At 39.9% G+C, this 22,337-nt stretch overlaps 1 protein-coding gene across 1 annotated transcript; it reads left to right on the forward strand.

Annotated features, from left to right (window-relative positions):
• Positions 1 to 228: 228 nt before the first annotated feature.
• On the forward strand, positions 229 to 21,422 carry lgmn (legumain). The gene is made up of 14 exons (XM_079693066.1): positions 229 to 323; positions 589 to 731; positions 3,900 to 3,997; positions 6,939 to 7,020; positions 7,122 to 7,204; positions 8,174 to 8,249; positions 9,510 to 9,572; positions 10,357 to 10,423; positions 13,261 to 13,379; positions 15,538 to 15,627; positions 18,238 to 18,447; positions 18,990 to 19,160; positions 20,468 to 20,535; positions 20,974 to 21,422. Exons 2-14 carry the CDS (start codon positions 594 to 596, stop codon positions 21,026 to 21,028), a joined length of 1,320 nt encoding a protein of 439 aa, XP_079549192.1. The 5' UTR covers positions 229 to 323; positions 589 to 593; the 3' UTR covers positions 21,029 to 21,422.
• The last annotated feature ends 915 nt before the right edge of the window (positions 21,423 to 22,337 follow it).

Here is a 22,337-nt window from a genome sequence, read left to right on the forward strand (position 1 = left end):
AGAAGATCATTTTCCTCAGAAACGATAATCTAGTAGTTAATCTAGTTTTCCCGTAACCTCAAAAACACACAAGTTGATGCATGTTTTGCTGCTCTCCAATCACATTACTGTTTACAGTAAAGCCCCGCCCCGAGCTCTATGACTCCGCTCCAACCACATGACTGTATACAGTGAAGCCCCGCCCCCTGCGCTCTCTGATTGGCTCCTGCGGGAGAATTCCCACCGACGGTTTCTCCCGAGATCATATAAATTGTCCCACTGACTCCATCTATTTACTTTCTGTCTCTCCAATCCTTCAACACAGCGGAAAACACAAAGAAAAGGTAAAATCAATACTCTTGTGTTTGTTTGTAATCCGACTGAGATAAATCCGGCTTGGTTTGTTATTATAATATAATAGATTAATCGCGTTCTTAGCAGTTTTTAAAGTCTGTTTTGCTACCTTGTTGTGCTAAAATCTAGCTAGGTTTTGGGAATGGGTTAATCACGTGATGTCTTGTTTATGTGTTTTATAGTCAGATAAACAAAAAATAAACAGTATAATAAGAGTGTAATACATGTTAAATAACGCTGTTATTCACCCCACAGAAGGCATGTTGTTCCCCGTGCTGCTGGGCCTGGCTCTCGGGCTGGTCGGTGCCTTCCGATCCCCGCAGGACGACGCTGATCCCGGGAAGAACTGGGTGGTGATAGTCGCTGGATCTAACGGCTGGTACAACTACAGACACCAGGTGAGAAAACACGGAAACTGTTCCCTCAATGTCACCTTACCAAGTTCAAACCCTGCGTGACTCAATTGTTGTTTGTATAGTCCGCATTGGTTGCTGATAAGGTAAAAGATAAAGACACTTCCTCTTGCTTTCTGCAGTCTGCAGTCTGCTGAAAATGTGCAGCTGACTTCTACTTTTTATTATTAAAAACACGTTTCTATAGTATTTTAGAAGATGCATTGTTTCCAGTGCTGGGAGTTGTGGACGACATGTTATTTAACTAGTAAATACAATTTCAGAAGCTTGCTGTTAGTTCAGCTAAATTAATCTAAACATTAAATAGTTAAATTACATCTCTTTTGTTTAGGTCTAACTACAAACAAGTACACCATTAGTAATATCTGTTTAGTTTTCGAGCTTCTAAAGGTGTCTAAATCTATCAGAATCATATAAAGAGTTGATTAAAACATGAACACACTGTAATATACAACGTGTGTTACAATAAAGTGGTTAAAAAGGTGCAAGTTGAATATTCGTTTGTTGTGAGAAGTTAAAGAAACTGCCGAGTCAGACTAAAGGCGCTTTATTTAGACCATGCCTTAAGTTTGTCACAAGGTCTAAAACTGTGTGAAATATATTCTTAGTGGGCAATTCCGTTTTTTAGTTTAAGTGTGATATGTGAACAAGTGGGCCCTATTTTATTTATCTCAATTAAGTAGAACTTATTGCTTGCATGTGACTTTTCTATATTATATGTTGTCGTAAATTAGTATCACATGTTCTTTTTTACATGCTTTCAAAGAACACTGCAAGTCATTAAATAGATGTTAAACCACCCAGACCCCCTCCCTAAGAGATAAGGAAGAATAGAATAGCACACAGACGGTGTTATTACAGATATCATTGTACGAAAATACAGCTTTCTCAAAAGATTCTAAGAAAGGGGCTCAGATCTTCAGGAATTTTGGCTCATTGCTTTTTCATCGTCAATGTTAACTTGTCTTTTTTTTACACTTATTTACTGGCTTTTTCAGACATAGAACAGTTACATGAGAGTATACAGGATTGCAAATGCATGTCGTGTAAAAAGAAAATATAACTACAATTTAGTTATATGAAACCTCAAAAACACACAAGCTGATGCATGTTTTGCTGCTCTCCAATCACATGACTGTATACAGTGAAGCCCCGCCCCCGAGCTCTATGACTCCTCTCCAACCACATAACTGTTTACAGTGAAGCCCCGCCCCCTGAGCTTTTTTTTTTACACTTATTTACTGGGGTTTTCAGACATAAACAGTTACATGAGTATACAGGATTGCAAATGCAGGCACTGTAAAAAAAGAAAAAAGGGGTGTAACAAAACATAAGGCGCGTTCACACCTCTTTAGTAAATGGGAAAAGTACTGCGGTGTGAACGCGCCTATAGAGAAGAGAAACAAAACACCGAGAGAAAAATCTATAAAAAAATTAAGATATTTTATAAGACAGAAACAGAAAACCCCTTAAAGCAGTCCCACCCTCTGGGCAATAATCAATATTGTCAGAAAGGATCAAGAGAGATTCAGTTACATATGGCCTTTAAAGGTGGGGTAGGTAATTCACTTCAGAAACACTTTTTGTTATATTCCATGGAATGCTCTTACATACTTGCCAACCCTACCGATTTGGGCGGTGGTCTACCGCTTTTGACATTTTTCTACCACCTACCGACTTAGCTGGCTTTCCCTACCGATTTTCAATCTTCCCAAACTATAACAAATACAAATAACACTCCATAGACACTGGACTCGACTTTTGGCGGATACCGTTTGCAACGTGTCTGTGAACCCATCATACAAGCAGTCCTCTGTGTTTCTTAAAGTGAAACAACGTGCAGACCGGGGGTAACGCTGCCTTTCCTCTGCACCCCCGGGGCTGATGGGTAATCACTCCCAAATGAGTTTAAGGGAACAGAGACGAGGCATTTGAGTACTGCAGGATTTCCCCGTTAGTGTCAGTGTCTCGAAAACACATGTTGGCGACTGAAAGACATCCAGTGTTTGGTCTTTTCCTGAAGCATCCTACAGTGTCTCAACTGAAAGAGGACCACAAACACACACAACATATAATAACATTTTGAGATTTGGGGATATTTATCTCCCATTCTTTCACTTTTCTGACATATTCAACACCAAACATGTCGTTAATGTGTTTAGTGAACTACAGCAATCTGAAAGCCTGTACATTATTTATATCACACTTTATCAGTGGAGACATGCAGGGAATTACTTTTTTAATGCAGTATTTTCTGATTTATGGCGCAACACAAAGATATTTCGCTCTGTGCAAACCTTTGACTCTAATATGTCAACATCATGAAACAAGAATATGAACCTGGCTTTATCCAATGTTCACACAAGAGTTCTACATCCGGACACATCCTTCATCTGTCTCAACTGAAAGAGGACCAGAAACACATTAAAAATATAATAAAATGTGGAGACTTTGGGATATTTATCTCCCATTCTTTTAATTTTCGGGCATTTTACAGACCAGACATGTCGTTGATGTCACTGTTTACCAAACATGTGCAATATATGTTAAATACATGGTTTATACATGTGATTACTGGGGTTCCATTTCTTCTGATCACCTCATTTGGGCGTGCACATTTGCCGCACGCAAACCTACCTCTTTTGGATTTGGAAAGGTTGGCATGTATGCTCTTAACATCCCGATAGCAATAAATAAAATACATAACAATATGTCATCTGTGGAAGCCGTGTTACTGTAAAAAGCACGACCAATCATCTGAGCCGGCCCGGCTAAAGTAACTGGATGGCCTACCTGCCTGTCAGCCTTCCATCTGTGCACTAACTGATCTCGTGCCCTCATTGGTCATGTGTTCGTTCGTGTGTGTTGGAGGAGGGGCTCTGTGAGGAAGTCTGAAGGAAGTGTACTTTCAAATTCTAGCGCACTCGAGCTGGTTTCTCCATTCTTACCTACCCTACCTTTAATTGATTTTAAGGAGCTGTATAAATATGGAACAAACCAAACAGACAGACAAACAAAAAAAAAACAATTAACCAAAGAAAAAATGAATGTTTGCACGTTAAAAATATGTTAGCATGACATATTTAACCCTTTAGAAAATTCACCGTTATCTGCAGAAAACTCTTCATACTTTCTTTATTCCCTGACCCTCAGGCCGATGCGTGCCACGCGTACCAGATCGTGCACAAGAACGGCATCCCGGATGAGCAGATCGTGATGATGATGTACGATGACTTGGCCAACGATGAGAAGTGAGTCAGCAGTTTTCAGTTTCTCTGCAGCGTATCTTTCTGATAAAGAGACTTCTTCTTTCCACTGAAATTATAAAAAAAACACATTTTATTTTAGAGGCTTCAGTTGCTATGCAAGTTCTTAAAAAAGCCACTTAATGCTAAATCATGAAAAAGCCATAACATTTCCAAACACTAGATATTTTTCAGAGATAATAATAATAAAAAAATCCCAAATTAATAGTTTTTAGCCACGAGAATTTTTGAAGGTGAAGTCACTTCTAAAAAAAGTTTTAATATTTAATTCCTTGTGTTACTTTTTTCTATATTTCCTTTATGTTCATTTTCTGTTTACAAGTCTTTATAGAGCACCTAGATACATACCAGCGTTAAATTGATCGCATGTCAGCCATCAGCGGTTCATTGTCAAAGTGTCAGCAGAACTCAGGCCGAGTTAAAGAGAGTCACAAGGAACTTTGACTTGAGTTAAATGACTGACTGGTGACTGAGTATCAAAGCACACAGTCTGACGCACAGTAAGACTCAGCAGGGTTTCACTGAACACTCAGGAGGACTTGTTTACTCTTCATATTTTACTGACTTTGCTGCTGTGTGTTATAAAAACCTGCTGGAGTGTATGAAGAAATGTGTTGTTTGACTCTAGACCAAGGCTTAAAGAGTCCTCTCCTGCTGATGTTCAGGTGTATATCAGTATGTAGTGTCTCTACTTTAAAGAGTCCTCTCCTGCTGATGTTCAGGTGTATATCAGTATGTAGTGTCTCTACTTTAAAGAGTCCTCTCCTGCTGATGTTCAGGTGTATATCAGTATGTAGTGTCTCTACTTTAAAGAGTCCTCTCCTGCTGATGTTCAGGTGTATATCAGTATGTAGTGTCTCTACTTTAAAGAGTCCTCTCCTGCTGATGCTCAGGTGTATATCAGTATGTAGTGTCTCTACTTTAAAGAGTCCTCTCCTGCTGATGTTCAGGTGTATATCAGTATGTAGTGTCTCTACTTTAAAGAGTCCTCTCCTGCTGATGTTCAGGTGTATATCAGTATGTAGTGTCTCTACTTTAAAGAGTCCTCTCCTGCTGATGTTCAGGTGTATATCAGTGTGTAGTGTCTCTACTTTAAAGAGTCCTCTCCTGCTGATGTTCAGGTGTATATCAGTATGTAGTGTCTCTACTGGGACATGTCTCCATGCTCTAATGTTCAAAAAGCTCTTTATTTTTCTCATACTGTCTGTGCTGCAGCACCTCTTTTCACCCTCTGTCTGAAACCAGAGCCTAGTCGGCTCTGATTGGTTAGCTGGCCGGCTCTGTTGTGATTGGTCAACACCTTAGAGATGTCCCGCCCCTTAGCGTGTTTTGGATCGCTAGCCAATAGGAGCCTGAGTGTTCCATAGTGATGCACCAAGACCTATAGAACACACTACAGGGAAGGGAAAACCATGATATGGAGATTTTGTGATTTAAAAATGATTGGGCAGTTAATATCGTGAAGCATATTGTAATAGTTATTTGTAGAGATGTCCCGATCCGATCACGTGATCGGGGATCGGAGCCGATCACGTGATTTTCAAAAGATCGGAATCGGGAGAAAAAAAATCGGGGATCGGGATTTTTTTTTTTTTAAGTTTTTTTTTTATAAATACTTTTTTTAAAATTTTGTTTTCAATGTTACAAAACAAAAATGACCATGTTCAAGTCTTAAAGTCATCCTGAGGCCTTAGTTTTGGTTTCAAATTACACAACATCATGTATGTGTTGCTTCTTTGGGGCTTGTTTTCATAGACCTGGTTGCTTATTTCTCTCAAATCTGGCAACAGAGTGGGCAGGGCGCAGTGTCTAATTGTAGCAGTAAGCTAACGAGTACTGAAAACTTTATTTTGTTTTGATCCAATGCTGCACAACTGAACTGATCCAATGCTGCTGTGAAAGAAAGAAGCTATATCCATGTTGGATAGAATATCCAATTTAAATAAAAAAATAACCTTAAGGGACAACTTGAATGCTTTTTTTCCTCTTAATGCATTGCATAAAGATCGGATCGGGAAAAATCGGTATCGGCAAATTGTCAAAATCAAATGATCGGAATTGGATCGGGAGCAAAAAAAGGTGATCGGGACATCCCTAGTTATTTGTTCCCATCGTGCAGCCCTTGTTAATAATGATCTATTATGTAAAGTTTGCAGGCAGTTTGCAGCTTTTCTCACACACTAACGGTACGTCTACACTACAGGCATCAAAAAATGCTTTCAACGCTTCGCCCATTCACTTGAATGGGGTGACGTAGAAGATTTTGAATCTTCGCCGAACTGCATTGTGGGGAGCATGGCATGGCTTTGCAAGCATCACGAGCATCTATCGGCATCAAAAGTTGAACAATGTTCAACTTTTGAGGCTCGATGCTTGGCATCAGCCAATGAAATCCCGTTTATGCAAATCCCGCCAGTGCAAGCGCAGCCAATCAAACCGCGTGCAAGCTGGGAGAGCCAGACCGCAGTTCATTTCCTCATATTCCAAACGAGATATTACGGTAGCAAATCACCCGGTTCTTTACGACCGGAACTATTTACCGGGATACAAACCGGAGGAACCAGGCATGGAGGGAGGTGGCAGAGACAGTGGGTGAAACTGATAGTTTTTTCGCCTGTTTGGAGAGTTTATATCCAGTTTACTTCGTTTTAACATTGCTATTGCTTTGTATGTCGGGGGCGGGAGATTCATGTGATTGGTTGCTCGCAAAAAATCTCCAAGCTTCAGACACGCCCAGCTTCAAGATTTTTTCATGCCTGTAGTGTAGACGGGCCGTAAGTCTTTGTTGTTGTTGTTGAGCGTTCCTGCCAGGTTCTCCCTCTGATATGTTGACAGGCAGCAGGTGAATGGTTCACTGATCAGGTGATGGTGTGTTTTCTCAGCTGGTTTCACTTCCTCCTGCTCATCTGACTCTTTCATTCTGCAGTAACCCCACGCCGGGGATCCTGATCAACCGGCCCAACGGCACTGATGTGTACAAGGGAGTTCCTAAAGACTACATCGGGGACGTGAGTGCAAACATTAGAACAAGAGTGCAAAATCAAAGCTCCTGAAAACATGTTTGCATTGACAGATTGTATGAACGTTCTGATATGCTGTTCTCCTGCAGGATGTGACCCCACAGAACTTCCTAGCCGTGCTGAAGGGCGACTCCTCCATAGTGAAAGGAGGATCCGGAAAAGTGCTGAAGAGGCAAGTGTCATGGAAAACCTGGAAACATTAAAAAAAATATTATTTACATGCCTGAACAATTCTCCATCCAGAAATATATTGATACCGTAATGCAGGGGTGTAAACCTCAAATACACAGTGGGCCAAAATTAAAAAATGGGTACTAGTCGAGGTCCGGACTGGTTCAATGTTTATTGCAGAACTTATTGAAATGAACTTATTGCACATATTAAACCTGGAACTAACAAAGCTTCAATGATTGCCTATAAAAACAACATTAAACATTAAATAATCAGTTGCATTAATTTCTTATGGCTCTACCTGCAGCTTTTCCAGAGTCATTTCTTAGGATTACATTTTCCCAAAGGCCAACAACAGCTTCAACAAAACTATTTCCCTCAAAGAGAAACCCTAACATGCCCTGTTGTCGTGAGAGAGAAAGTGCAGAAGGAAGCATCCATTAAACTCAGTGTGCTGCTCTGTGATGCTTGTTCAGATACTTGGCATCTCATCTTGGGTGCAAGGTCATCAATGTTTGGGCTCAGGCTCTGAGCTGAGGAGACCCTCAGGATGGAGTGAAGGTGTGTGTGCAATATACCGGCGGGCCAGATCTAATGGTGATTAGAAATTATCCTGCGGACCGAAATATAATCCACCAAGGGCCTGATTTGGCCCCCGGGCCTCGAGTTTGACACATGTGCCGTAATGCATGCAGAATACACTGATAATACAGTCGACAGAAAAACATGAATGGTGTGTGTGTCTGCAGGTTGCATTGTTCATACTGTAGACTGTGAATGGTCCAGGGAATTTGTATTGAAGTTCCTTTGAAAGTCAAGAAAAATATTTGAATTTGTGGTTTAAAAACCAAACAAGAGAGTAAAAGAGAAGTGACTCTTTGAAGAGATGATAAGGCATCAGGACAATGCACAAACTCCGGTTCATCCAGATAACACGTACTGACTTCTCTCGGTCTCTTTGTTTTGGCAGCGGTCCCAACGATCATGTGTTCGTCTACTTCACTGACCACGGAGGGCCGGGTATCCTGGCTTTCCCCAACGATGACGTGAGCACTTTCCCACAAAATCCACTTCCTCATGTCTCTTCTACATCAACATGTGTCCCCTCTTCCTCATTTGTCTTCTACATCAACATGTGTCCCCTCTTCTTCATGTCTCTTCTACATCAACATGTGTCCCCTCTTCTTCATGTCTCTTCTACATCAACATGTGTCCCCTCTTCTTCATGTCTCTTCTACATCAACATGTGTCCCCTCTTCTTCATGTCTCTTCTACATCAACATGTGTCCCCTCTTCTTCATGTCTCTTCTACATCAACATGTGTCCCCTCTTCTTCATGTCTCTTCCACATCAACATGTGTCCCCTCTTCTTCATGTCTCTTCTACATCAACATGTGTCCCCTCTTCTTCATGTCTCTTCTACATCAACATGTGTCCCCTCTGTGGAAAGATTCTCTCTCTTTTTGTCCTGATCCATTTCTATAAAAACCTGTCTGAAAATGAGCTGATCAGATTTTGGCCACTTTATGATGTCATAACGATGTTTTGTCTTGTGTAACCATTAGCCAATCAGCAACCAAGGTTAAATCTCCTCCTAGAGCACCATTATGTTCTCTTTAACCAAATGTCTCTCAGAGGGGCGTGGGGAGGGGCTCCTTATTTTCATCTAAAGTAACAGACAGAGAATCAGCACTTTGGAAACAGGGCTGAAACAGAGGGGATTATGGGTAATGCCACAATGATCTGTTTGGTGTTTCAGCCAATCAGAGACAGGCTCTGTATATATCTGAGACCTGTGATATATTGATGAAAGACAGTATAATAGGAGACCTTTAAAGCACCGAACTGAACTCACGGCTGTAATGTTGTTCAGCTCGTTTCTCTCAGATCAGTATCTATGGCAAGGTCTGTCATGTGACGTTTAAATACCTTACTGTGTGGACACATTCATTTGACATCTGCACAGTTTCTTTTAAATAAATATAACATTATTTAAGATGCAAGAGCCACATCTTTAAAATTAGAATGTATTCAGATCCTAAAAGGCCAAATACAACACTTTGAAAGTACTTTGTTTCAAATCCCTGCGTTGAGAATGCCACTCAGGTTTAGATATTTGAGTATAAACAAGAAAATGTACTTCAAGTAAAAGTATTTTTTTTTGAAGACATTCTGCGCATTTGAGAAGCTGAAAATGTGAAAAGCTTTTTTGGAAATATCTTCATCAGTTTTGCTCCGAGCTTGGCACAATGTCAGTTGGAAGTTAAATATTAAATGACCTCGTTCTCTTCTCTTTCTCTCCGCAGCTGAGTGCCACAGACCTCCAGGACACCATCAAATACATGCACGAGAACAAGAAATACAAAAAGGTACGCAGCAATAACATTATGACATTGTGTTTCTTTAGATCTACACACTCAGTGGCCGCTTCACTCGGCACGGCTGCACAATTTGGTGCATCACAATACAAGTATTTTCTTTTGCACTCATTGCTCATAACCCCCCTAGCATTGGGGTTGTAGTTAGTGATGGTGTGGTCAACAAAGCATCCCTCAATCTAGTGTAACGGTTAACGATATATGGACATTTGCTAAAGGTTTGAACTTATTGCAGGGCTGATTCCTTGATGCAGTTCATCATACAGGTGTATATAATAAAGATATGTTTAGTATGTTAGCACAAGTGAACATAATGCGTGTTATAAAGGTTTTTAAAAAGCTGTTATGATTTGCGTCTAATCGTTTTTAAAAGATCTTTCTGTTCTATTTCAAAACAGTTCAAACACAAAAGTCCTACACACAGAAAACTCTGTATTTGCATATGTTAAGAAACAGTTTTTGGCAGGTATACTTATTTCCTTTCTTTGCTCAGCATTGGATAAGAATACCACTCTCAGGTCTGTACGGTAAATACGAACCTGCGGCCGTTAGCTTAGCTTAGCACAAAGAATGGTAACGGTAGGAAACAGCTAGCACGGCTCCATGGGAGAGCAACTAAAATCCACCACGTCTTAATCTGTCTCAATGACTTGTTATCATAACGTATTAATCTTACAGTATAAAGGTCACAGATAAACCCAAGTCATGTGATTGTGACCCTGTGCTTGACATTCACATCATAACTCTTGTTTTTGCCCTTTTCTTTTGCTGACAGATGGTTTTGTACATCGAGGCATGTGAGTCCGGGTCGATGATGACCGACCTGCCTGCTGACATCGACGGTGAGTTCAACTTTGAACCTCATCAGACACTCTCCTGTTAACCTAAGACAGTGGTTCCCAAAGATCGCAGGGGGGGAACCAAAGATCACAGGGGGGGCGCCAGGCCTCAGATGATTTGAGGCCAAATATCATATTTAGACTTTTTTATATATATTTTTTTTTATTCTTTTTTTTTTTTTCCAAATATAATTGTAACGCAATACATGATTGTCACTAAAAGCCTTGTCTCAACATTACAATAAAAAATAAATAAACATTGATTAATTAATTTGAATAAAAATTCAAGTTAGTAGCTATTAAAGGCATAAAAAGACAGAAATGTATAATTCTTTCTTTAATAGAAATGTTTCTTCTGCCCGTAAAGTGTCCAAACCAAGCTTTTCTGGATAAGCGTATTTCTAAAACATAGTCATCGTCCATGCCGGTTTCAGTTGGATGATTTGTCACAGTTGCTCCGATCAGATCGGTCTCCTCCATTTTGTAGATTATTTACGACTTTTGAATCCACATAAACATATCGGCAAAATCCGGCTTACTTTGAGCATGTGTTTTAAACAGTTTAAGCCCTTTGTGAATTGTTTCCACTTCCGCCGTCCTTTAATTTCTTCATACAGCGGGAATCCAAATGAATTAATCCTGAGTCCAATAACCATCAAAGTCTCTCCAATAGTGCTCCTTAATTACACTTTCATCCTCCTTTAACAAAATACTTCACATTCATACAGTTTGTGGCAGCAGTTGTAGCATTTTTGAGACTTTTAAACTTTAATTACCGCTGTTGCGCCCCCCCTTGTGTGTGTGTGGGGGGGCGCAACTTCCAACAGGAGTCATTTGGGGGGGCTCTTGGAACCTAAGAGATGATAAAATCTTCATTAATCAATAGAAAAGTGTCGACCCATGAGTTTCCTAATCCTCCGACTCCATGAACTTGACTCTTCCTCATATTCTTGAAGTCTTAGAGCTCATGTGATTTATGTTTCAAGATAAAGTTCCTGTTTTTAACGTCTACTGTCGTGTCTGTGCTGTTTGGTTTGTGTATTCAAACACTGAGGTCAGCATTATGGTGTGTGGTAATCTGTGAGCAGTGTGTCATGTGATGAATGCAACAGGACGTGATTCACGAGTGTCACGTTTTTATATAAAACTCACTTTTATCCGTACCCTGACAGAGAAGTGAGAAGCTGGCGACCCGTTTGTGTTTAATTCAGGACAAAGTACCAAGAAAAGGAATAATCTGATAATAAAATAATGTAGAATAATCTGGAAACAATTTTTTTTTAAATTAAGAGTTAGTTGTAGTTATTTTACTGGCAAACAAACAATTATAAATATTCATGAATAGACGATAACAATTACATTTTAATTAAATAAACTCTTGATGGACACTTAATTATTGCCATAACATCTTGTAAACTATAGTAAGTATTTCTTTATGATTACCACATTATTTTTGTATGAATTGTTTGTCAAATAGATAATACACATCGAACAGAGAGATGGACCACAACCCAATTATTAACCACTATAACAAATATCTGTGTGTCTTAGTAATGTGTATAGGTGTGTCACAAAGTATTTATTAACAATTTAACACGTTTTTAAATGTATGCTAGTCATCCAAATACTGTTTATACAAATCATTAACAACTAATTAATGTAGAATTTTAAAAAAGTCAGAATATGTGCAACAATGAACCGTTAAAAAAACACAAATTATTACCGTTTTTCACCTGTTTTTAAGTCATAACAATTAAAGAATATTTAAAACAAACTTCTGAAATATTCATAATATAATATAAAAACATTTGCCCGATGACGCTTGTTAGAAAAATCTCACTGGTCACCGTCTTGAGCTTCAATCTCAGGATCCATGTATCTGTGATCCTCTCCAGAATGGAAGTAGTCATCACATACAGAGCATCAACTAGTTCCTGAACAGTGTCCTTCACATGCTGATATCCAAGAGTGGGAGTTCCTCAGTCACAAGATGGAGGAATAGAAAGCAGTATTCAATGTTTACTTCAGATTAGCTCCACGTCACAAATGATCATGCTTGTCATATGTCTATCTCCACATGTGTCAAACTCACGCCCCGGGGGCCAAATCAGGCCCGTGGTGGATTTAATTTCGGCCCGCAGGATAGTTTCTAATTCCTATTAGATCTGGCCCGCCGGTATATTGCACGCACACCTTCACTCCATCCTGAGGGTCTCCTCAGCTCAGAGCCTGAGCCCAAACATTGATGACCTTGCACCCAAGATGAGATGCCAAGTATCTGAGCTAGCATCACAGAGCAGCACACTGAGTTTAATGGATGTTTCCTTCTGCACTTTCTCTCTCACGACAACAGGGCATGTTTGGTTTCTCTTTGAGGGAAATAGTTTTGTTGAAGCTGTTGTTGGCCTGTGGGAAAATGTAATCATAAGAAATGACTCTGGAGAAACTGCAGATAGAGCCATAAGAAATTAATGAACTGATTATTTAATGTTTAATGTTGTTTTTATAGGCAATCATTTAAGCTTTGTTAGTTCCAGGTTTAATATGTGCAATAAGTTCATTTCAATAAGTTCTGCAATAAACATTGAACCAGTCCGGCCCTCCACTAGTACTCATTTTTTTATTTTGGCCATGTTACTCTCATGTTGGAAGAGTATTTTCCCAACAAAGCTCTAACATTACAAATGAATATTTTTTCCAAGTTAGTCAGTGTGCTCAGGAGTCACAACTTGAATGTGAATCTGTCCCCTCTCTCTGTGTGTTTGGAACACCTGCTGCTAAATGATAGTTCTCTTCCAAGCTCTTCCCCAGTTTAACCTGAGGACATGTCTGTGTTTCAGTTTACGCCACGACAGCATCTAACTCCCACGAGTCGTCGTACGCCTGCTACTACGACGAGAAGAGGGACACCTACCTGGGAGACTGGTACAGCGTCAACTGGATGGAGGACTCCGACGTGGTGGGTGCTTCTTTGTCAAACTACGCTTTTCCTTTTAGGATTTTGAGAATAGGTCTGAAACATTGTGTGTGTGATGAAGACAATGTGAGGGGGGTCACAAGCAAAGCTTCCCTGTATTTCAGCAGGTGGATAGAAGTTGTAGAGTTTGCATTAACTGTAACTGAACCAGATGCACACCTTACTTCCTGTAAGTGCTTCTTTGAATTCAATGCTACTTTGAAATGTCTCAAAAAGATGTTTTATTTCACTGCGGCTGAGTGCGGTCGTCTTTGAACCATTGCTGTTACTGAACATCATCTCAAAATGTCATTGTTTACACGACACATATTTCATCTGCTTTTAGCTTTTAATATTTAACTGTAGTTCACCTGATTTTACTTCCAAAGGACTTAAATATAAAACTACATTTTACATCAGATGTTTCCAAATGATGATATTTGAAATCCTTCTAGTGCTGCTATTATAAATAAATGTACGTTGTCAGTAAAAATACTCCATTAAAAGTCAACTGAAAAAAAATTAGCAAACAATAGCACTTCTGCTTTCAGCCTTTACTCTAAATGTAGCTCACCTGGTTTCACTGCCAACAGGACTTCACTTTAAACTACATTTCACATCAGATGCCTCCAACTCAAACCCCTCTCTAGTGCTTCTATTGTAAGTCAAGTATTCTGTGAGAATGCAAAGTACAAGTTAACCGTATTTCCGTACAGTACTTTGCGTGCTAAGATATAACATTTCAACTTGGTTTTTTTCTTCTGGAAAATTAAGTGTGGAGGGAATTCCACACAAAAACAGAAACAACCTGTTTGGCAAGAAATGAACAAATAATAGAAGTTTAAAGCAAAGTTTTGTTATTTAATAAAGTCAAACAGCTTAATCTATCTATCTCATACAGAAGGAGGGAAGGGGAAGGTGCTCACCAAGCGGATTTACATTACAGGAAGTGTTGACCAGATGGTTGAAACTCACTTACATATTCATTACAAACCAATGGTTCTGGAGACAGCCTTTTGTCTGTTCTAAGGAAGTGGAAATCAGAATACCTTTATTAGTCCCACGAAGGGGAAATGTGCGTAGTTACAGCAGGAAAAAGAGCCACAGACAGCTTAATGTTACATATGTTAAATATGTGACATGCATTAAAAAAAAAGTACGTACTAAGTTATGATATAATAAAAAATAAAAAGTTACATAATTTAAATAAATACACCTCCTGTAACAGTTCTTAGGACTTAGCAGCCAGGTATATATTACACAGTTATTAACGGCATCTATATATTGCACATAGTGTGTTGGTATTTAGCAGCAAGGGTTGATATAGTCTGTGTTGTGGTGTGTGTAGGGGAGGGGGGGTCAACTAGGGGCTGTGCTGGTTGTACAGTCTGACCGCTGCAGGACCTTCGGTATCTCTCCGTGAGACAGCGGGGGTGCAGCAGCAGCCTGTCGCTGAAGGCGCTGCACAGTGAGGACAGGGTGTCCTGGAGCGGGTGGGACATATCGTCCAGCAGGGAGGACAGCTTGGCTGCCATTCTCCTGTCTCCCACCACCTCCACAGTGTCCAGAGGACTCCCCCAGGACAGAGCTGGCCTTCCTTACCAGTCTGTTCAGTCTCTTCCTGTCAGCAACCGAGATGCTGCTGCCCCAGCAGGACACACCATAGAAAATGGCTGATGCCACAACAGAGTCATAGACCTCAGTCTCCTCAGAGGCTACATCAAACTGTGGGGAATAAACACAGACCGAAGTTACAGTAGTACTTATGATTACATTAGATGTAATGATACATTTCTACTACACTAAGCAAACACATGCATTTTCTTCAGATCATTTTGCCATGTCACGTAGTTTTTTTAATAATTAGTGTGATTTTACCACTCTGTGCAGAAACCAACTCAGACTATATGAAGTCTGTATTTCCTGGTATCAGAGAGAGAGGAAAAGGAAAAGGAAGTGCAACTCTTTAGTTTCTAACCAGCAGAACAAAACCTGTGTATTTTGCATAAGCACTGAGAGCAGCTGCTGCCGTTCAATATATAAACTACTCCGAACAGAAGCTGGAACTTCATTAGAAGAAATAGATTTGATTTTGGAAACATTTAGTTTCTTATTTTTCTGAAACTGTTGTTGATGTGTTTGTCTCACTCTGTGTTTCCAGGAGGACCTGAATAAGGAAACTCTATCGAAGCAGTTTAAGATCGTGAAGAGCCACACCAACACCAGCCACGTGAAGCAGTTCGGAAACAAGGTGAGAGGAAGAGGAGAGAAACACACAAGAGGAGGGGGAATGGGAAGTACCCACCATGAGACAGATACTCTCTATACTTCTTTATCTGTCGCTGCAGGGTTTGGTCTTCTCTTGTTGGGAAGAGATGGTAGATAGTTTAAGCACCGTCTTGTTACAATAGCCGGATCAATGGCTCCTTTCCGAGAGCCGTTCAAAAGAGCAGTTTTTTTTAAGGGGGCGGGGTTACTAGGTTTATCTGCAAAATAATCACCAGGATAATGATTGACTGTGTTGCCAGAAATATACTTTTACTCACAGAAAAAATGTATAACTTTCTCCATCTCTCAGCCAGCCGAACTACTACTCAAGCAGCACGCGTTATGCCATCAACTACGGCAAATTTCATTTCATTTCATTTCAAACCTTTATTTACCCGGGTGTATCCCATCGAGATCATTGATCTCTTTTTCAAGGGAGACCTGCTCAAGTAGGTTCCACATGAAACATAGAAACATAAACAGAACAACAAAAAGGACATCATACAGCATCATTACAGGGATTACAATTTAAAATAACTATCCACATGAACAGGTACCAACAGCTTCCGATTGAGTAGCATCCAACCGAGCTTTAAAAACATTTAGTGGCACCAGATTGCTCAGTTTCCATTTAATTTGCAGACTATTCCAAGACAGTGGAGCTGCGCATCTAAATGCTATCTTCCCTAAGACAGTCCTAGCAGTTGGCACATTTAATAAAACTACAGCATGCGATCTCAGGCAGTAGCCACTTACGATTCGGCAAATTTGCATTCAGGAAAGCAAGTTCCCGTAAAGGCGAGTGGATTTATGGCAGGCGACGATTAAAAAAAAAAAAAAGGGCTCTCACCAAGTACGACTCGGTTCCCTTCGTTCGCACCAAAGAGCCGTTCAAAAGAATCGGATCGTTCGCGAACGTCACGTCACTATTTCCAGTTCATTTCTAGTCACTTTAACCTGAAATATTTTACTGTTTCCAAACATTTGGTAATCATGGTCATGTGTAGGTTAACTGTGTGTAGCGGCTGATTACATTTAGCTTTTATCCAAAGCAACTTACAATAATGGCGCTTTTCCACTGGCTAGGCCTCGTTAAGCCTTGGTAGGCCTGGCTCACTTTATGCTGAGTTTCCATTACAGTTTAGGAACTGGGGCAGTAACTATAGTAACGCAGTGTAGGCAGAGCCGTGACGTCATCTTCAATGAGAACCACAAAATTAACATCAGCCGTTAGCTGTTAGCCCTCAGAGCTCACAGCTCCTCATATCCGTTCAGAAACTAGACAAAAGTTAAACAAGTACAAACCACAGACTGTCTGTGTCATGGAGAATACAGTCGTTGGTTTATTTATGTCTGTAGGCCGTTGTTGTGAGTGTGGACGGTCGGAGCATATACTGCGTTAGCTTAGCCGATCTCCATTCAGAAAACACGCATTTTAAAAGGTGTTTCGCCTGCCGTCTGTCTGCAGACTTGTCAAAGCCTTAATTCATGGTTTTTACTAACCGGTATCAGTATGTTGTTACTTCGGCATCATTTTGAAACGTATTACAATTAAATCACGGTCAAATATGTTCATCTTGTTGTAGTTGCCAGCGATTCTCTCACTAGTTTAGCATACTCAGCCCGGTGATGGATGGCCCGGAAAGAACTTTGATTTTGGAGAGCCAGAAAAGTGTGAAAAAGTACCAGCTAGCCGGAACTACGCCGAGTGGAAACGCAACTAAAAACGGGCCAGGCACGGCACGCTTAAACCGCGCTGTAGTGGAAATGCGCCATAAGTGCATTCGACCAAGAAGATACAAACTTGAAGAAAACAGAATCATAAAGTACATCAGGTTTCATAGAGCCAAACATTTCAAGTGCTACTCAACTGGCTTGAGATAAGCCAGTCCTTTGTTAGTATATAAGTGCTTTGTTAATAGTTCTATCGCTCAAAGTGGAGTCTAAAGAGATGAGTTTTCAGTCTGCGCCGGAAGATGTGTAAGCTTTCTGCTGTCCTGATGTCAATGGGGAGCTCATTCCACCATTTTGGAGCCAGGATAGCAAACCCACGTGTTTTTGCTGATGGGAGCTTGGGTCCCCCCCGCAGTGCGGGTGCAGTCGTTCTCTAAACAATAAACAAAACAAACTCAAAATGAAACGGCCCGACGGATGTAATCAGTGATTGCTGGTGCTCTGCTTGTTTGACATAGACCCCAAATACTGATCCATTCACTGTATACTAAAATACATGTTTAATTCAAAACAAATCAATGAACAGCTCCAACAGTAATGGAGGTGGAAAAACACGTTTCCTGCTTTTATTTTCAAGTTTCAAGGCTTTTTATTGTCATTCGTACAGTCTGAGGTCACAGGCTCCCCCAACAGTACAACACATAAGACAGATAAAATAGTGCAAGTAAATACAATCAAATAGAATATAAGTAGTGCCATCAGAGTCTATATACAAGTGATAAATATTGTGTAAGTTGCAAACAGGTGAATGTTATGGATGTTCTTAGTTCAGGTGTTTAACAGTCTGTTAAACACCTGAACTAAGAACATCCATAACATTTTGAAACTGATCTTGAGTGATTCCCTCCCCTCTTCCCAGACTCTGGCTCACATGAAGGTCGTCGCCTTCCAGGGGAACTCTAAGTCAGGTGTTCGGCCCGCCCCTCCGATGACCCTGCAGCCAATCGCGGACAGAGACCTGACGCCGGGCCCCGACGTCCCGCTGGCCATCCTGAGGAGGAAGATGATGAAGAGCAACGACATCCAGGAGGTCCGAGGACTGCTGATGGAGATCAACTCTCACCTGAAGGTACACACACGCACGCACGCACGCACGCACACACGCACACGCGTGAACCTGTCTGGAAATGAGCTGATCAGATTTTGGCCACTTTATGATGTCATAACGATTCTTTGGCTTGAGTAACTATTAGCCAATCACCAACCAAGGTAACCCCCCATGTCTCTCAGAGGGGCGTGGGGAGGGGCTCCTTATTTTCATCTAAAGTAACAGACAGAGAATCAGCTCTTTTGAAACAGGGCTGAAACAGAGGGGATTATGGGTAATGCTGCAATGATCTGTTTGGTGTTTAGAGCCAAACACTTCAGAGACATATTTTGTATATATCTGAGACCTATAATTAGTGATGACAGATGTGTGTGTGTGTGTGTGTGTGTGTGTGTGTGTGTGTGTGTGTGTGTGTGTGTGTGTGTGTGTGTGTGTGTGTGTGTGTGTGTGTGTGTGTGTGTGTGTGTGTGTGTGTGTGTGTGTGTGTGTGTGTGTGTGTGTGTGTGTGTGTGTGTGTGTGTGTGTGTGTGTGTGTGTGTGTGTGTGTGTGTGTGTGCGTGCAGTTGAAGGAGATGATGGCGGAGACGATGCGCCAGGTGGTGGAGGAGGTGACGGGGAACCAGCTGAAGGCGGAGGAGGTCCTGAACTCCAGATCTGATCTGACTCAGACCCGCTGCTACATGAATGCGCTCACACACTACAAACACAACTGCTTCAACTGGCACAAGACGGAGGTACGGCTGCACAGAGAGAGGCATCTCTGCACCAACAATAATAATACAAATAATAACAAAGCTTTATTTATACAGCACTTTTCATAAAACACATGCAGCTCAAAGTGCTTTACAAAATGACACATCTCAAGTTAAAAATAAACAACAACAAGTTCCCCTCCGATTGTTTGTTAAGAACTTTAAAAGGTACATGCAGCAAAATATAACATTTGATCAGGTTAAGAGACACGAGGAGGTCAAATGTATGATAATAAAAATAAAATAAATAATAGTTTTTCTCTGACAGACAAGACACGAGACAACTGAGTCGATGCAACAATATAAAATATCAAATAACAATGACTAATTATTTAATAAAAACTGACTCAAAATGTTCTTTAACAAGGTTTTTAACATAGTTAGGAGACGGCACAGATTTAAAGACGGGAGTAAAATGTAGTTTAGAAAAATAAGACAAGATTATAGACTGTTTTTTCTATATTCTAAGGACTACGGCTCCAACTTCCAACCAGTGTTTTTATCAAATGTAGTTTTAAAAAGAGAAAAATCACCAAAAGAGTAGACTAAGTATTAAATACTGTATTTTCTGTATTCGGAAAACATTGGAGTAAACAATGACAACAAGCAGATTGGATATTTTGGCTGAATTTTTATATTCAATATAATTTATATTGCTCAAAGTAATTATGGTTTACTTTGACCAAATCTAGAATAACAATTAGTCTTAAATGTCTCTTTTAATACTAAATATCAAAGTGTTTTTCACATATCTGGACCACAGCACAGTTACCCTTTTAAGTTAAAATTAACAAAACAGCAACAGAAAGAAACAAGGGTATTTTTTGAGGGAACTTTCCAATTGAATCGGATTATTAAAAAAAAAAAAATCTACAAAAACTAGACTAGTAGTTTTGTATTTATTTATTTCCGTATCACGACACGGTAGACAGATTTAGAAGTTTCAGTTATTAATCTGGTTTTACTTCTGCATAAGTGTAACAAATAAACAAGATTAACATTCAGGATGAGAAACAGTGACCTGAGAGTACCCCTGCAGTCCAGATATAGAAAGTATTAAAAGGAAGGAAGTTTTATTCTTATTTGCTTTTACCCTACATTGATCGTACCTTAATTTAAATATTTCTCTGCGTACTTTCCCACATCTGTACATTCAGAAAGATGTTGCCTCTCCCTTTTCACTGGAAATACTTAACATTTTGAATACCACAACCAGGGGGAAATAAACTGTGTTCCTTAATATTGAAATGTCCATTTGTTTCCTCACGTGATGTGTTCCTGTGTTTCAGTTTGAGTACGCTCTGAGACACCTGTACGCTCTGGTGAACCTGTGTGAGAGAGGATACCCTGCAGACAGGTACGCTCAACTGAAAACTGAATAAAACACTTTGTTGTTGGTTCTATACTTTTCTTTTTGAGTCACCAGTAGAGGGTAAGGGGTATGTTCTTCTATGTAAAGATACACAACATTTGAAGAGGATGCAAAATCAACATTCAGGCGATTATTTTACAATTATTTGCCAATAGATTTCTCCTATATTCACCAGAAGTAATCACTACATAATGCCTAATTTGCGTATTTAAATATAACCTGTCAGAAAACTTGTAATATATTAAATGATTGTCTTAATGTCAGAAAGGAAGTGGGGAAGTTTCATGCTATCTGTTAGCAAATAATTTTTTTTTCCTATTCACCTGCAGTGTCTCCCCTTAAGAAGGCAAAGGAATATTGAATTATTGGTCGTTAAAAGTTGAATATTCGATACTGACATTGTGTTTTTTTGTCTCTCTGCAGCCTCCTGCTCGCCATGGACTCTGTGTGTCATTTCAGCAAGCAAAGGGGTTTCTAAAAAATCCTTTTTAAACGGCTCCTTCTCCTTCATGTGGGAGAACCAGAGGAGACGAGCTTCTCTTTGCACTGCTTTACAAATCAACACTTCTTATTCTGTTTTTACCTTGTGATGTATTTTTGATTTTGCTGAGAACTTTTAAACCTGTTTTATGATGAGTTGCACCATCACTGTGAACAATATTGTGGATATTTTACCCTTATTAGGACATCAGATAGACAATTATAACATGTTCATTTGCTCTTATCTTTGTATGTGGTATGGACGGCCTGAAATGAATGGATGATTGGCATGTGGAGGACGTCTCGCTGAACACTGAATGTTTGCTGAACCTCAAGAGACTGCTGTAAACACTAGGATCTTGAAATAAAATCAAAAAAATGCAAAAAAGTCACTCATATTTCCACTATTTCTTTCCCTCTGTGGACATGCAATGCCTGCTGTTATCATCCCATATTATAATTACGCTAGTATTTTTCACATTGTGGTATTCGTCACAAGTTAGCAGTAGCTAGTCTTCAGAAAAGGGATTGTACCGTAGACAGTTACACATCCTCTCTACCGTTAACCACCGTCAGCTTTATGAGGATTGTGTATCCCTGAGAGCTTCATGGTGTATTTAACAGGGTGTATCTTTCTGTGGGAGGGATTTTTAATCATATTTAATGTCAGATCCATGAGGGAATTAAATTAAATCCCATTTATCCCTTCCCTTTTATACGGTATGAGGGCTTTTTTAAATTCTGCTAATTTAATGGGATTTTTTACATTCAAAATCAGAAAGAATACACACAGTTTGAAATGCCACCGAATATTTACACTTAGCAAAATTATTAACGGTCATTATAGTCCTTGACAGCGGTCTGTAGTACTGGATTAGCGTGTCACATGTTCTGAATCTGAATTGACCAATCAGAATCGAGTATACAACTAAGCCGTGTAATAATATGAAAATATATAATACGAAGTTTCCATATTTGAAATTGTCGTGTATTGTTAACGGATTACACAAACCATCCAACAAAAAAAGCAGGAAAATACATCACAAAGTACCACAAAATGTCCAGAAAGAGACACAAAACATGAAGAAACTAGACCATTAAGAGAACCAAACAAATAAAAATGTAATGCAAAACAGCTGCAAGGAATACAAGGAGACTCACAACTACTATGAAATGTTGCAAAGCAAATACAAAGTGACACAAAACGACCACAAAGCGCTCAAAAAGAGAAAATACCACCACAAAGTATCTGTGCCTTGCTGGGGTTGATTTGGATGTCTTTGCTCTTAGGCCTATCGTCTCATAAT

The sequence above is a fragment of the Notothenia rossii genome (genome assembly GCF_949606895.1).
Source record: "Notothenia rossii genome assembly, chromosome: 7".
Lineage (NCBI taxonomy): Eukaryota > Metazoa > Chordata > Actinopteri > Perciformes > Nototheniidae > Notothenia > Notothenia rossii.

Bases quoted from the DNA above. Each gene is read 5' to 3' on its own strand.
- lgmn (XM_079693066.1), top strand. From the start codon at position 594: ATGTTGTTCCCCGTGCTGCTGGGCCTGGCTCTCGGGCTGGTCGGTGCC. The intron at 7,021-7,121 runs GTGAGTGCAAAC...GTTCTCCTGCAG, and splicing joins CTAAAGACTACATCGGGGAC to GATGTGACCCCACAGAACTT. The intron at 13,380-15,537 runs GTGGGTGCTTCT...CTGTGTTTCCAG, and splicing joins GGATGGAGGACTCCGACGTG to GAGGACCTGAATAAGGAAAC.